Genomic DNA, 16,554 nt, shown 5'->3' on the forward strand with positions numbered 1-16,554 from the left:
AATCATCGTGTGAACCAAGAAGTGCCAGTAAACGGCATTCCCTGTCGGGGGGTCTGTTTATTGGCACAGTCCCCATCAGATGTGCCAATCAGTGCCCAACAGTGCCACTATAATAAAGTCTGTTAGTGCCCATCAGTAACACCTGTCAGTACCCCATCCGTGCCACCTGTCAGTACCGCCCACCACAGCCGCCTGTCAGTGTCGTCTATTGGTGCCTATCAATCAGTGCCTGTCGGTGAAGGAGAAAACATAATTTTATCACAGAAATTTAAAAAAACGTTGACATTTTTTGGAAAAAAAAAAGTCTTTTAAGTTTGTTTAGCAAAAAATAAAAGCCCCAGATGTGATCAAATACCACCAAAAGAAAGCTCTATTTGTGGGAAGAAAATTATAAAAATTGGGGTACAGTGTTGTATGACCGTGCAATTGTCATTCAAAGTGCAACAGCACTGAAAGCTGAAGATTGTCCTGGGTAGGAAGGGGACGAAAGTGCCTGGTATTGAAAGTGGTTAAGCTTACTTTCAATGATCTAAACAAATGCTCTATAGAACTCCGTTTTGACAAATTTTTGGAAATTGTTCTCGTGTTCATTAAGATATTGATTAAAATTGTACTCATTTATGCTGAGCACTGTAGTTTAGGTCAAGGTGGCCATATGTAAGTTTTTGAGAAACAATGCCTTGACACCAGAAAGAGGGTTTGTGCAGCAAACGTTGATTTTTGTTTAATGGTGTATTCTGAATACTGGATATATGTGTATCAGCACAGCAGGACCTCAGTCGGAAAAAGTGCAGTGGTGAAAAGGGGAAGCGGCTTCCTGAGTTCTGTGCTCTCTGCATTCCCCCTACAGGGCAGTATGAGTGCAAGACTGTGTAGAGCCACTACAGGAGGAGCAAAAGGGGTACGTGGCCCATCCTGCCAAGTGCCCTGCGTTCCAACTCTGCAACCTTCCCAATAATAAAAAGGTAATATCTACACTGTAAATTCAGTGCAGGCTGCTAGCACTTGAAAGCAGTGCTTCAGTGTAAATATGCAAAATAGAAGTGCAGCGCCTCATAAACATATGTAATAAAAATACATTTTATATTGGAGTCCAGATAGCAAAACTGGGATCTTGATAAAGTGTCCAACGTGATAAGTGCAAAATAATGACACCAATGCTGATAAAACATTTATGTGTTATCAGCATTGGTGTCATTATTTTGCACTTATCAACCTTCTCCTGATACAGACCTACACCCAGCAGCCAACCATATGTCACTTTTAATTAGCTTGTGCATGCTCACCCCACTTGGCCAGCACTGCCCACAGCCCTGTGGATTGTAATGGAAGAACTATCCTGCTCTGGTGAGAAGAAAGCAGTGGACAAAAGCAGGTGGGGTTTGGCTTAAGCAGAGAGAGCACGAAGGTGTGCCAACATGGGAGTTTGAGGTGTGAAGGTGAGCAGAGGGGTTTTTCGGAACAGAGGTGAGTGAACATAGGAGGGTTTGGGGTACAGAGTTAAGCAGAGAGGGGGTTTTGGGGTACAAAAGTAAGCGGGGGGGGGGGGGGTTTAGAGTACAGAGATGAGCAGAGAGGCGTTTGGGGTGTGGAGGTGAGCACCTCAAAGTGGAGTTTCACATCTGTGCTGCTGTGTGTAGGGCAGTCCATTCATTAGATTAGGCTTTGTTACTTGCACTGCACCAAATGTGCAGGGTGAGCCATTGGGAATTAATGACACCCCTAGGGTATTTCTGCTAAGAAGCAGCGTGTTTGTGTGTCACGCAGTTCTGGAAAACAAGCCTTATGCCGCGTACACACGATAATTTTTCGGGGTTGTAAAAAACTAAGTTTTTAAAAAATGTAATTTAAAACAATCGTGTGTGGGCTTCAGAGCATTTTTCGGGTTCTGAAAAAAATCGAACATACTCTATTTTTTCACAACGTTTTAAACAATGTTGTTTTTCAGGTTGTAAAAAATGATCGTGTGTGGGCTTTGACGTGAAAAACCCGCGCATGCTCAGAAACAAGTTATGAGACGGGAGCGCTCGTTCTGGTAAAACTACCGTTTTTAATGGAGTAAGCACATTCATCACGCTGTAACAGACAGACAGAAAAGCGCGAATCGTCTTTTACTAACACCAAATCAGCTAAAGCAGCCCAAAGGGTGGCGTCATCCGAATGGAACTTCCCCTTTAAAGGTGGCTAGAGCTTTTTTTTTTTTAACGATCGTGTGTAGGCAACGTCGTTTTAATGATGAAGTTGAAAAAAAACTAAATTTTTTACAACCTGAAAAATGATCGTGTGTACTAGGACTGCGCATCTTCACCGGTCTCACGATTCGATGCAATTACGATTATCAAGTCCACGATTCGATATCACGATTGCAGAGCAAGTGCGCATGGCTCTCCCCCCAAAATACTAAAATTGATGGTCAGAGACTGCAGGCGTAGTACAGGAGACGATCAGAGACTGCAGACATAGTACAGAAGACGATCAGAGACTGCGGACATGCTGCAGGAGACCATCAGAGACTGCGAACATGCTGCAGGAGACGATCAGAGACTGCAGACATGCTGCAGGAGACGATCAGAGACTGCAGACATGCTGCAGGAGATGATTAGAGACTGCAGACATGCTGCAGGAGATGATTAGAGACTGCAGACATAGTACAGGAGATGATCAGAGACTGCAGACATAGTACAGGAGATGATCAGAGACTGCGGACATAGTACAGGAGATGATCAGAGACTGCGGACATAGTACAGGAGATGATCAGAGACTGTGGACATAGTACAGGAGATGATCAGAGACTGCGGACATAGTACAGGAGATGATCAGAGACTGCTGACATAGTACAGGAGATGATCAGAGACTGCAGACATAGTACAGGAGATGATCAGAGACTGCGGACATAGTACAGGAGATGATCAGAGACTGCGGACATAGTACAGGAGATGGTCGCACGTGTTAAAGAACCCTAATTGGTGCACAGACAGCAGTTCAGTTCTACTTCAATAGTTCCCAGATTCAGTCCCAGGAAGCTGAAATCTGATGGGTAACACTGCCCGCTGCACTTTACCCACTGATTTTTTTTTCAGGCCCCACTCACACCTATGCAGGTGCAACAGAGCAGTTTTGTGGATCACGCTTAGGGCAGCTTGAAAAAAATTGCACAAAAGTGCATGATGCTTTATAATTCATAGCACACCAAAACGCATGACACTTTATCACACACTTTGTGTGCATGGGGGGTGCTGTGTGCCTGAAAAAATACTATGTTTTTGTATGCATTGTGTGATTTTGCATGCGTTCTAACAGTGCACAAATGTGAAGCTAGCCTTAATAGATTACCTAAACGTAATTTGTTCAAATGATTTGTAGTAGGTCCTGCTGGTTGTCTTCTATAGAATTAGTGATAACTGACTATGGAAGCTTGCCTCACACAGCAGCTAGATACAGTATATGTGTAATATGAATACAGGGTGAGCAGGGAATGGTGCTATACGGCACTGGCTGACCATTACTCACTTTGCAAACTCATCGAGCTTCAATGCCACCAAAGAGACTGAACTGAGCCCCAGGTCCTGGTAGAATTGAGCACACTCCCCCGCATCCCAGTATTATCTCCATACACGTGTCTTAAGGAAGCAGCCATTAGCTGTAACTGAACCCACTACGTCATTCCCTGGCCACATACACGGAGCAGGACAGTCACACACAGCGCCACCTGGTGGTGGGAGGGAATATTGTTCCTCTTTCAGAACACTGATGATTTCAATGTCGGCTGTTACAGAGAAGGTAACATCTGAACGGAGCTCTCCCGGGAGGGGCGGGGCTAAACATCGATTATTACGGTCGCATGCATCGGAATCGCATCGAGGACACCCGAATCGCGATGCACCGATGCAGCGATTATATTTGACACCCCTATTGTGTACGCGGCATTAAACTTGGGGTGCCTCAAAACTGAAAATACTTTTCAAGGGTGCCCTAACTCGAAAAAGTTTAAGAAACATTGGTCTAGAGCTGAGTATATATATATATATATATATATATATATATATATATATATATATATATATATATATATATGAATATGAATGAATATATGTTTGTGTGTGTGCTAATTATTTTTTCCTGGATTCCCTCCCTCTGGGATTACGCAAATTCTCTGTGCAAAGCAGCCTATTTACCTTCTCATTAACTGCACTCACTTGTTAAAACATGGCTTGTTGAGTACTTGTCAGGAAACTCTTTTGAGTCTCCTACAAAACAAGAGGGCCTAGGAACACATGGGGGGTTATTTACGAAAAGCAAATCCACTGCATTACAAGTGCACTGCACTGTAGATCTAAGGGGGACATGCAAGGAAAAAAAAAAAACATTTTTGCTTGCACATGAATGGATAATAAAATCAGATCTAAAGCAACTGCACTTCCAAGTGCAAAGTGGATTTGCCTTTAGTAAATGAACCCCATGGACTCTGTTCATTTTAAGTCTGTCGTGCAGTCACGGACTGCTTCCCTGCTCATGTGATTTGTCCAACTAGACCTGAATACAATGAGGACAATATGCTGAGTTTATAAAGAATCAAAGAAAACCTGGCAGGTACCTAGACAGCTCAAAGTGACCAGAAGATGAATATATGATATATTAGAATAACCACTAGATTCAGAGATGAATTCAGCTAAAATAATATAGCGTATGCAATTGCTACACAAGCCATGTTGAAATTTAAGCCTTTCCCCTGCCAGAGACATTGTTTGTTTTTAGGCCTGAAGAATACATAAAATCCTCATAATATTTTCGGAAAGCAGATACTCTAGAGGATAAAATAGTGGTTGTTCCAATTTTTTGGTCACATCATATTTATGTAAAAATTACACAAGTTCATTTTAAGGCACATTCTTGAAATATATTACCTAATATTCGGTGAAATATAAAAGATGAAGTTGCACCGAGTAAATAGATATCCAACATATCACTCACAGTAGGAAGAGGGGACCAGGGCAGCATAAAAAAAAATGAAAGGAGGGGTGGTAGGGGCAGCATTTACTGGTAATGATCCCTTGTAATTTTCCTGCTTTGGCAGCTGAATGCCGATGGGAGGGGAAAGAGAAGCTTTCAGCTGCTGCAGGCCAAAAATACTAATCGGTTCCAGCAAATGCTGCCCTTTCTGTCCAGGTTATGTGGTCGGCAAGGAAGGATCGTGTTCTGCCCGTCACCTGCCCATGATCGATGGGCGCTGAGCCCTGGTGTGATGTATATATTTATGTTCCTGTGCTATAAATATACAGTATTTTGTTAAATTTTCTGTATGTATGTTCATGTTAATGCCTTTCTGTAGACCATTGTGTGTTTAGGAAGTGTCTGAAAAACATTTTGTGCTTTGTTTTTGTTTGCGATCCTGAGCCAAATAAGGTTTAGCACTTCTGCATTGGTAGGTCATACGTATGATCTCCTCTTCTGTAACATGTGTTGATGGGGTGGTGACTTGTTGCAAAATAACATGACATACTTTAGAAATTAGGATGGCTGTTACATAAAATGGCATTTCTCTTTCTTCTAGCTGGAGAAGAAACAGGTGGTTCCACCCTTCAAGCCACAGATCACAGATGATTACGGTTTGGACAACTTTGACACACAGTTTACCAGTGAGCCAGTGCAACTTACACCGGATGATGAGTACGTAAAACAAAGTGTTTATATACAGCAATTCTGTGGTCACGTGTTTATAGATAAGATTCCAAGTAAAAAGTGTTGATTAAATATAAGACATAATGTTGTGAATATATTTAATTCAATAAGATATGATCTGTGTGCGGTATACTGTAATTTGTTTTTAGCGCACATTAATATGAGACTTAAAGGAGCAGTACATCCAAAGCGCATTTGGCTGTACGCCCCACGTGGATCACAGGAGTGTAGTTTGTTCTGCACTCCATTTCCAGCAGACATGGTTGACATCGCAGAGCCAATGTGGTCAGGATCTGCCAACATACCTAGACCGTGGGTGGGCTGCTTCCTTCCTGACAGTCACCAGCTCTCTGCTCAGGGAGCCCTGAGAACCGAGCGACCAGTATTATTTGATCGCTAAGTTCTCAGCGTTTGAGCTGGCGGGGGACAGATGTTGCATCCACCTAGGTAAGTATGACTCTGGGGGAAAAAAAATAAACTTATTCCCATACTTCTCTTTTAAAAGCATTTCCAGGGATTTGATAACATTTTGCTGAAAATTCTAATTGCCTATAATAACATTAGTGAATTTTAAAACACTAATTGAACTGTGAATAAGCCAAATGAATGCAAAGATTTTGTAATTATCCCTTTTATTCATATTAATCGCAGGAGTCGCAAACCATAGGAAGACCTGTCTTGAGTCAAATTGCTAGTCAGCCACCTAAAGTGGAATAACACAGACCGCAAACTAAAAATGCTATTCATCTTTAATATTTCAAGTAAACTTATCCATCCATTCATGTTTTCATGCTTTATTTTACTGAAAAATCACTTTGAGAAGGCGTAAGAGCCGACAATTCATGTAGCATTTACTACCTAGAATCCTGCCCTTGGCTCAGGCATGAAGACAGTGGTATGCTTAGCGCAGTGTTTCTCAACTCCAGTCCTCAAGGCGCCCCAACAGGTCATGTTTTCAGGCTTTCCATTATTTTTCACAGGTGATTTGATCAGTTTCACTGCCCTAGTAATTACCACAGCCATTTCATCTGAGGGAAAACCTGAAAACATGACCTGTTGGGGCGCCTTGAGGACTGGAGTTGAGAAACCCTGGCTTAGCTGAGAAAACCCTCCCTCCACTGCTGAAGACTCCTGGGATGTCTGACATAATTTGTCTAGGCCTAAAAATCGGGAAGCAACTGAAGAATTGTAAAAAGTTTAACCACTTACAGACAACCCATCGCAGGAATACATCGCTATTTTGAAGAGGAATACCGTTGTTATGGTAGCAGCTAGCTACCATAAGAGCCAGTTCACACAGGGGCAACACGACTTTTAGTGCGACTTTGCGAGGCGACTTAGACACGACTTGAGCATGAATCACAGCACGACTTACAACGCGACTTGAAATCACCTCCAGGAGGGGGAACTCCACGCCAAATTTTAAATTAAAAAACGGCATGGGTTCTCCCTCCAAGAGCATACCAGGCCCTTTGGTCTGGTATGGATTTCAAGGGGAACCCCCTACGCCGGCGTGGGGTCCCCTCAAAACCCTTATCTGAGCACGCAGCCCAGCTGGTCAGGAAAGGGGTGGGGACGAGCGAGCACCCCCCTCTTGAATCGTACCAGGCTGCATGCCCTCAACATGAGGGGGTAGGTACTTTGGGGCAGGGGGGGTGCATGTTGATGGGGACACCACCCTATGTGAATAAGTATGGGGTACATCGTACCCCTACCCATTCACCTGGGGGGAAAAAAGTGTCAATGAAAAAAAAACACACTAGACAGGTTTTTAAAGTCATTTATTAGTCAGCTCCGGGGTCTTCTTCCGACTTCTCCGCTCTCCGGTTTTTTCTACCTGGCACCGCTATCTTCTTCCAGTTATTTTACTAGTGGCGGGCCGGTCTTCTGCCGGAGAAGTCGGTCTTCTGGCATGGTCTTCTGCGGGAGAAGTCGGAAAAAGACCGTGCCACCGCTAGTAAAAGAGCTGGAAGAAGATAGCAGTGCCCGGCAGAAAGTCGGAAAAGACCCCCGGAGCGGACTAATAAATTACTTTAAAAACCTAGTGTGTTTTTTTTCATTGACACTTTTTTCCCCCCAGGTGAATGGGTAGGGGTACGATGTACCCCATACTTATTCACATAGGGTGGGGGGCTGGGATCTGGGAAAGGGGGCTCCCGGATTTCCGATAAGCCCCGCTTGCAGACCCCGACAACCAACGGCCAGGATTGTCGGGAAGAGGCCCTTGTCCCCATCAACATGCACCCCCCTACCCCCTCATGTTGATGGCATGCGGCTTGGTACGATTCAAGAGGGGGGTGCTCGCTCGTCCCCACCCCCTTTCCTGACCAGCTGGGCTGCATGCTCAGATAAGGGTTTTGTATGGATTTTGAGGGGACCCCACGCCGGCGTAGGGGGTTCCCATTGAAATCCATACCAGACCAAAGGGCCTGGTATGCTCTTGGAGGGGGAACCCATGCCGGTTTTTTATAAAAAAAAATTGGCTTGAAGTTCCCCCTCATGATTCATACCAAATACCAGCTCTGTGGGAGGGAGGGGTTTGCCTTAGAGCCGGTTAACACTGGGGCGACTTCCTGTAAAGTTGCCTCACTATGAACGGGGATCTGACTTGTAGGCGACTTCCATTGAAATCAATGGGTACAAGTCGCCTAGAAGTCGGATTGAAGTAGTACAGGAACCTTCTTTAAACACTTGCCTACTGTGCACATACACCCTCTTCCTGCCCAGATGAGATTTTAGCTTCCGGCACTGCGTCGCTTTAACTGACAATTGCGCGGTCGTGCGATGTGGCTCCCAAACAAAATTGACTTCCTTTTTTTCCCCCACAAATAGAGCTTTCTTTTGGTGGTATTTGATCGCCTGTGCGGTTTTTATTTTTTTGGGCTATAGACAAAAAAAAGAGCGTAAATTTTGAAAAAAAAAACACTATTTTTTACTTTTTGCTATAATAAATATCCAATTTTATTTATTTTTTTAATATATTTTTTTTCTCAGTTTAGGCCGATATGTAGAAGAATACGTATTTTTGGTAAAAAAAAAAAAAAAAATCGCAATAACCTGGTTTGCGCAAAAGTTATATTGCCTACAAAATAGGGGACATAATGATTTATTTTTGATTTATTTTTTTACTAGGAATGGCGGCGATCTGCGTTTTTTTTTTCGGGACTGCGACATTATAGCGGACACTTTGACACATTTTTGGGACCATTCACATTTATACAGTGAACAATGCTATAAATATACATTGATTACTGTATAAATGTGACTGACAGGGAAGGGGTTAACCACTAGGGGGCAGGGAAGGGGTTAAATGTGTATCCTGGGTGTGTTCTAGCTGTGGCGGTAGGGGGGTGACTGGGGGAGGTGACCGATCTGTGTCCCTATGTACAAGAGACACAGATCGGTCTCCTCTCCCGGACAGGACGTGGAGCTCCGTGTTTACACACAGAGCTCCACGTCCCTGCTCAGTTACTGGGCAATCGCGGGTGCCCGGCGGCCATCGCGGCCGCGCACTGTGTTCCCAGTGACGCGCCGGCGCGCCCTAGAGGCTTTAAATGACAGGACGTCATATGACGTCCTGTCGGAACAATAGAGCATTCCGCCCGCCGTCATTTGACGGCGGGCGGATGTTAAGTGGTTAAAGTCGGCGCGACTAGTGTGCATTAAGACGGCTCCATTCACTTACATAGATTTTTTCATTCCGTGGCGACTTGAAGTCGGATCCAAATTCGGACCTGTGTGAATGGGTTCTAACTAACCCCGGTGTCCGCTTCAAGATAAATGTGGTCTCTGTGGCGGATTTGCAGCAAGATCACTTTTATCAGCTGGAAAGGGGAAGATGGCCCCCATCCGTCTCCATATCACTGCAGGGCAGAAGCAATGTCAAAACATCACTTCCGCCCATAGCTTTTAAAAGGGACATTTTTTTTTAGGGCTGTGTTCTAATTAAAAAAAATATCGATTAATCGAACATGAACATTTTAATCGATTAATTATAATGCACATACAGATCCAACTACTTTTAGCTGATCTCCCTGCAGGCTGATTCCCAGTGCAGCTACCAACCACTGGAAAAATGGATAGCGGGATACAAAAAATACACAAAAGGCAGCGCTAGATGGGAATAGCATTAAAACTTTTATAGTCTTCTTCAAGTAGGTAACAAAATAAATATTGCACTGGAGATAAAAATCAATGTAGCTACATAAACTGTAAAAATGGTGCGAGTAATACCAAACGGTAGCAAAAGCAGTCATAAAAACATGTAGCCAAGTATGGTACGACGATACCACTGCTGAATCCAGATGAGGAGGGGGGGTTAACATCAGTCCGTCGGCATGTAGATCTCCCGTGAAGGGAACTATCACGACTCCCAGTGGATGGCTGTAGAATCCCAGGTTGATAGAGGGAAGTTTAACAGCCTTTGCGTGTGGCAGATAGTAACGCCGGTGTCAGTGACATCACCGGATCTTAGACGGAACTCCCGGAAGCCGGCAGAGAGGTGAGTACCAATCAAAATAATTTTGATTGATCTAAATAATTAACGATTAATCGAGGAATTAATAGTTAATTTCTACAGCCCTAATTTTTTTATTGCATTATAGTCTAAATATGAGATCTGAGATGTTTTTGACCCCAGATCTCATATTTAAGAGGGCCTGTCATGGTTTTTTCTATTACAAGGGATGTTTACATTCCTTGCAATAGGAATAAAAGCAACCCAATTTTTATTTTATTTTTTTTAACCTTTGTAAAATTAAAAAAATTACAGTAAATTAAATACAACATTTTTAAAGTGCCCTGTACTGACGAGCTTGCGCGCAGAAGCGAACACATACGTGAGCAGCGCCCACATATGAAAACGGTGTTGAAACCACACGTGAGGTATCGCCTCGATCGTTGGAGCAATAATTCTAGCCTTAGACCTCCTACAGTATGTAACCCAAAACATGCAACCTGTAGACATAAACCTGTAAATGTCGCCTATGGAGATTTTTAAGGGTAAAAGTTTGTCGCCATTCCACGAGTGGGCGCAAATTTGAAGCGTGACATGTTGGGCTAACTTTACTGTTGTCTTATTTTTTTAATAAAAAAGTGATTTTTTTTTTTTTCAAAAAAAAAAAGTGCTCTTGCAAGACCACTGCGCAAATATGGTGTGACAAAAATTATTGCAACAACCGCCATTTTATTCTCTAGGGTGTTAGGAAAAAAATATATATCATGTTTGGGGGTTCTAAGTAATTTTCTAGCAAAAGAAATGTTTTTAACTTGTAAACAACAAATCCCAGAAAGAGGCTCGGTCCTTAAGTGGTTAAAACAAGTAAATATGCTATACTTTGCTATCTTTTTAAAAATGGTTCATGTTGATTGTCGATGCTGTCCCTGACAAATGAATATTAAAGGAGCAGGTTCTAGGGCTGCCACCCTTATCCTGACTTCTCTACCCACCCAATCACTGACCTGGAACAAGGAGATTTTTTTTTTTAGTTTACTGGCTGCTTGTTTAGTCCTGGTTTACACCGATGCCTTTCCCATGCCGCATTGCAATTGCACGTCATCCATGCAATCTACTGCGGGTGTCAATGTTTGATTAATAATACCCTGAAATCACTCGCAAAGTGCAGTGCGATTGCCAGACTCCGATCATATGGGTGTGAAAACCCATGCAATGTAATTCAAGTGTGGGGGGGGGGGGGGAGGTGCTGATGCAATTTGAGCCATACGAAATGTTTGGCTGAAATCGCACCGCACAGACATTACATGTGAGGTGCAAGGGAATGCGGTGCGATTCTTATGCAAATCACATGCAGTGTCCTGTAACGCACAAGTGTGAACTCAGGCTCAAGGTCACAGACCACTTGCCGATTTCCCCATAGCACCTTTACTGCTACAGGGTGGCCACTCTGCGCAGGATCACGTTATATAATATATAATTAGGGTTGTCCCGATTACCGAGCATTTGCCCGAGTACTTGTACTCTGGCAAATAATGCTTCACCCGATATTGTACAGTCAGGGTGATCAGTGCAGTGGTGGAGTTACAAGCACCGATCACTGCTGACTGTCCCTGTATCCTCCTCCAGCCCCCCTCTGTTCTGCTGCGGTACCCCTCTATGCTGCCGTGTCCCCCTCCGCCCCTTCAAACTCTGCAGCAAGGCTGGCAGCACTCATATGTTTATTTCCCAAAGACAACCTCTGGATATGACGCTGAGCATGTGCACTCAACTTCTTTGGTCAACCATGGCGAGGCCTGTTCTGAATGGAACCTGTCCTATTAAACCGCTCTATGGCCTTGGCCACAGTGCTGCAGCTCAGTTTCAGGGTCTTGGCCATCTTTATTTAGAACAACAATTCTATTTTTCAGATCCTCTGAGAATTCTTTGCCATGAGTTGCCATGTTAAACTTCCAGTGACCAGAATTAGAAAGTGAGAGCGATAACACCAAATTTGACACACCTGCATGCACACCTGAGACCTTGTAACACTAACGAGTCACATGACATCGGGGAGGGAAAAAAGCTAATTGGGCCCAATTTGGACATTTTCACTTAGGGGTGTACTCGCTTTGGTTGCCAGCAGTTTAGATATTAATGGCTGTGTGTTTATTTTGAGAGGACAGCTTGGGGGCGGAAAAGGAGGGCCCCTGGCGAGGCTCCTTGCTCTTACCGGATTGTGGGAGCAAAGTGTTCTTACCTCCCGTGGCATCCTTTATAATGTCATCTAGAGATGCCCCAAAATGCCTTTCACCCCTAAAGGGCAAGTCCACCAAGGCCTTCTTAGAAGACTGGTCCGCGGACCAACACTTTAGCCAGATCAGACGGCGCAACACCACCGCATAGGCCGAGGCTCTGGAGAGCAAGGGAAACGTATCCAGGGCTGACTCGCAGACAAATTTAAGGCCCTGCACCAACTGGTTGGCCAGCGCCACACAGTCTGGAGGAGCCTGATGCTCCTCCAACTCCTGAAGCAACAACTTTGCCTGCTCAGTAAGTGTAAGACATTAGAGCCCCGGCCAAGACCGGTCTTACCGCCGACCCCACCACCATGAACATGAAGCGGGCCACAGCCTCAGCTCTCCTATCTGCGGGGTCCTTGAAAGCAGGAGCCCCTTCCACAGGCAACCTTTTAACACTTAAAGGATCACTAAAGGAAATGTTTTTTTTTTAGCTAAATAGCTTCCTTTACCTTACTGCAGTACTGGTTTCATGTCCTCATTGTTCGTTTTTGCTTTGAAGTAGCTGTAATTCTGCTGTGATCTCCACACTTCCTGCTTGTCTGGCTCCTTATAACCACAGTACTGGGAGCTTTTCACTGTGGTCTAAGCTGTCATTACTGTGTGTCTAAAACTTAACAGAACCAATCAGATTCATAAAAACAAAACACTGCCCTGGATTTGTTTGTTTTTGTTCTGTGTGTCTCTCTAGTTCACAGGAACATGAAACCAGTTTAAAAGTGAAACTAACCTGCAGGCACATTATATGATTGATTTTTATCTATTTGTAATCATTTTTAAAAGGAATCAGTTAACTTTTATGTCTCTATACCCTTTAAACAGTCATTTCAGCAAAAAAAACAAAAATTCCTTTAGTGACCCTTTAACATGCTGTTTTTCTGCCTAGTCAATCTCCTAGAAGGAGGATAATACCCTAAGGTCAAGATGCTGCTGTGTCCGTCCATGAACGGAAGAGAAATTAAAAACCGCAGAGGTGATCAAATACCACCAAAAGAAAGTTCTATTTATGGGGGGGGGGGACATTTTATTTGGGTATAGTGTTGCAGGACTGCGCAATTGTCAGTTAAAGTTACGTAGTACCGGATTGCAAAATATGGACTGGTCAGGAAGTAGGTGGTAAATCTTCCGGAGAAAGTGGTGAAAGCTTTCTTGAAGTCTCGGCTGAATTTTAAAAAATAAAATCCAGATGCAGCAAATGGTCTCTCTTGGGGGTGGTCAATAAGCCAGCCCTAGCCCAAACAAAAGCTCCCTGCCTTTCAGTATTTTGTATAGAAGGACTATTGTGCTCTATTTTTGTTTGACAAAGCTCCTGCTGTTGCACACCTACCACTATCTAATCGGCAACACTTTTTGCGCGCACACAATTGTGAAAGAGCCCTAAGGCTCGGTTTGCATATATGCAAATCGGATAAGGTTTGGCCTGCATTTGATTTGCATAATGTGAACCGGACCAGCTTGCAATGGAGACGGTTAACCAGTGTTAATTTTGGCAGAACATTTTGATTTTGTTTTAGTCTTGGTACTAAAATGGCATTTTAGTTTTAGTCTTCTGCAATTGTTTTGGTTTTAGTCGTATTTAGTCAAATAAATCTCTAGGACATTTTAGTCGACTAAGACTCATTTTATCTAAAATCGAATGGGTGTAGTTAAATTGTAATGCATAGTTTAAGCATTTCTCTACAATTTCCAAACTCATTATATACTGCTGGAGTGAAAAATGTTATATGTTATTTATGGTATTGAGGTATGAACATGCACTACAGACCAGTTGTTAATTTTGACTTTAAATTTCAATTTAGTTTTAGTCTTAGTCTTGATTAAATAGTCATTTTAGTCGACAAAATTAACACTGCAGTTAACACATATCCAGGGTAGCTGCGGCCTGTTTTTGAAAAGGGTCCTCCTGTGTGATTTTAGTAAAAAGTAAAGTAAAAATTTGCACCTTAACCAGTGAACAAAGCTGCACCAGATTCCTTTTAAAGACTGACTGAAAACCGCAACTGGACATGTGTTGAACCTAGCCTAAAGGAAAACTGATACTTGAACAAGGATACTGGTAAACCTGACAAAGAGGGTGAAGTTCCCTGACTGGGACACACAAAGTAATAAACCTCTGACAGTTATTTTAATCCCTCCCCACGCTTTACAAAACCAAAATAAAGAGTGCCTGGTTTTGACAGGTACCCACTACAACTATTGCCAGACTCTCTCCTCTTTCCCCAAGCCCTCTGGGAGACGCACACAGGACCATCCAGAAAGCACAGTGCGGCTGATTGAAGAATCAGTTTGGTTGCCGATATCGCTGGATCCCTGGACAAGATAGGTGACCTTATATTAAAAAGTCAGCAGCTACAGTATATGTAGCTGCTGATTTAATTTTTGGGGGAGCCTCTTTAACCAGTTTGGCTCTACAGAAATTGTCTTTGTTTTTTTTTGGCACACATCTAAAAATATTATTTTTTGTCAAAATTACTTAAACCCCCAGAATATTGTATATTTTCTGAAAGCAGAGGCCCTGTAGACTAAAAAGATGATAGTTGCAAATTTTTATATAATATTAAATGCAAATTTTCAGGAACAAAATAAAATTTTAGGGCCAGAAACACAATATACTAGCCATTTTCTGGTAGAATATAAGATTATGCTGACTAAATAAATACAAAACATTTTAAGTCTTAAAATTGTGTATGCCTGCGAGATTGAAAAGGTGACACTTTAACTCTAAATTGATGAGCTGTAAAAGCTTTTAAACAGGAGCCCCTGTGCTAGAATTATTGTTTTCATTCTGACAGTCGTGGCAATGTGTCACATGTGTTGTGCAACCGCTGGGACACATCACAGGTCCCCAAAAGGCTGCGGGACCATTCACAACGGGCAGCCAGCTGCCCACACTAAACATGCTGGGTACCCGAAGACCAGTGAAAAAACAGTTTGGACCTCTGGACAGGTAAGTGCTGTTTTAGTTAAAGTCAGCCGCTACAGAATTTGTAGTGGCTGACTTTTTTTTTTTCAAACAGAGCGAAAAACTGCTTTTAAGGTTTTGAAAACAATGGGCTTTTTACAGCACAGCTTCACATGAAGCAAATGGGAATCCACCTACTAGCTGTATAGAAGCCTGCATAATATTAATATTCAGGGGTAGGCAACCCTCCAGCTGTTCCAGAACTACAAGTCCCATCATGCCTCTGGGAGTAAGTGCCACACCTCATTGGAAATTTTGTTCCACAGCAGCTTGAGGACCCCAGGTTGCCTACCCCTGCTGTAATTTATACGTATTTGACCAAAGATAATTTAATTTTTAACAGTCTTGCCCATACTAAAGAAAAACATGTACATAAATGCTAAAAAAAAAGAAAGAAGAGGAAAGTCGTCGATACCTCTTCGTTTTCTTCCTGATTCATGGCCTTCGGCCATCTTGATTAGTCATTCCAGTGAGTTATTTCATCCCTAGTACCATGGCATGCTGAGAATTTACACTAAGTTGCACATGCGTTCAGTGTTTATTCAGAAGAAACATGGCAGTTAGGTAAAAAGCATGCATCTCAGAAGCAACATACAATTTAATGTCTTTTGCAGGAAAATTCCTCCTGACAGCATTTTTTTCTATAACAAAGCTCTAAGAGCCCTTTCACACTGGAAACGCCTATAGTGGAGCGTTAAAATATCGGTAAAACACCGCAATTTTACCGCGTTTTTACCAGGGCTGTGGAGACGGAGGAAATTTTGGGTACCTGGAGTTGGAGTCTGAGTCTGCAAACAATGCACCGACTCCAACTCCGACTCCTACTAAATTTAGATTGTCGGAACATTTAGGAGTCAAAACATTTATCTACCGACTCCACAGCCCTGGTTTTTACAGCGTTTTCAATGAGGGGCGTTTTTGGAGCGTTTTAATAGCGCTATTTTTACCGCGAAAACGCGGCAAAAATGCACCAGTGTGAAGGGGTTCTAATTGGAATTGAAATGTTGGATAGCTGTATGTAGAACCAACCTGATCTGTGAACTATCCTTAGTTGTCCATATTATATCATTGTATTTATTGTCCTTTATACAGTATGAACCAGTGTTTCTCAACTTTTTTCAGTCATGGCATCTTTTAAAATTATGCACAATCTCAAGGCACCCTATTATAAATTTTAAAAG

General features: G+C 42.9%; 1 protein-coding gene across 3 annotated transcripts in view; it reads left to right on the plus strand.

Annotated features, from left to right (window-relative positions):
* Nucleotides 1–16,554, plus strand: part of PRKCZ (protein kinase C zeta) — a 390,682-nt gene that overhangs the window by 369,532 nt on the left and 4,596 nt on the right. For all 3 annotated transcript variants that reach the window (XM_040325896.1, XM_040325898.1, XM_040325897.1), the window contains one exon: nucleotides 5,552–5,667. In XM_040325896.1, the coding sequence (XP_040181830.1) occupies nucleotides 5,552–5,667 (116 nt within the window). The remainder of the gene's footprint in view (nucleotides 1–5,551; nucleotides 5,668–16,554) is intronic.

Source organism: Rana temporaria, chromosome 10 (genome assembly GCF_905171775.1).
Source record: "Rana temporaria chromosome 10, aRanTem1.1, whole genome shotgun sequence".
Classification (NCBI taxonomy): domain Eukaryota; kingdom Metazoa; phylum Chordata; class Amphibia; order Anura; family Ranidae; genus Rana; species Rana temporaria.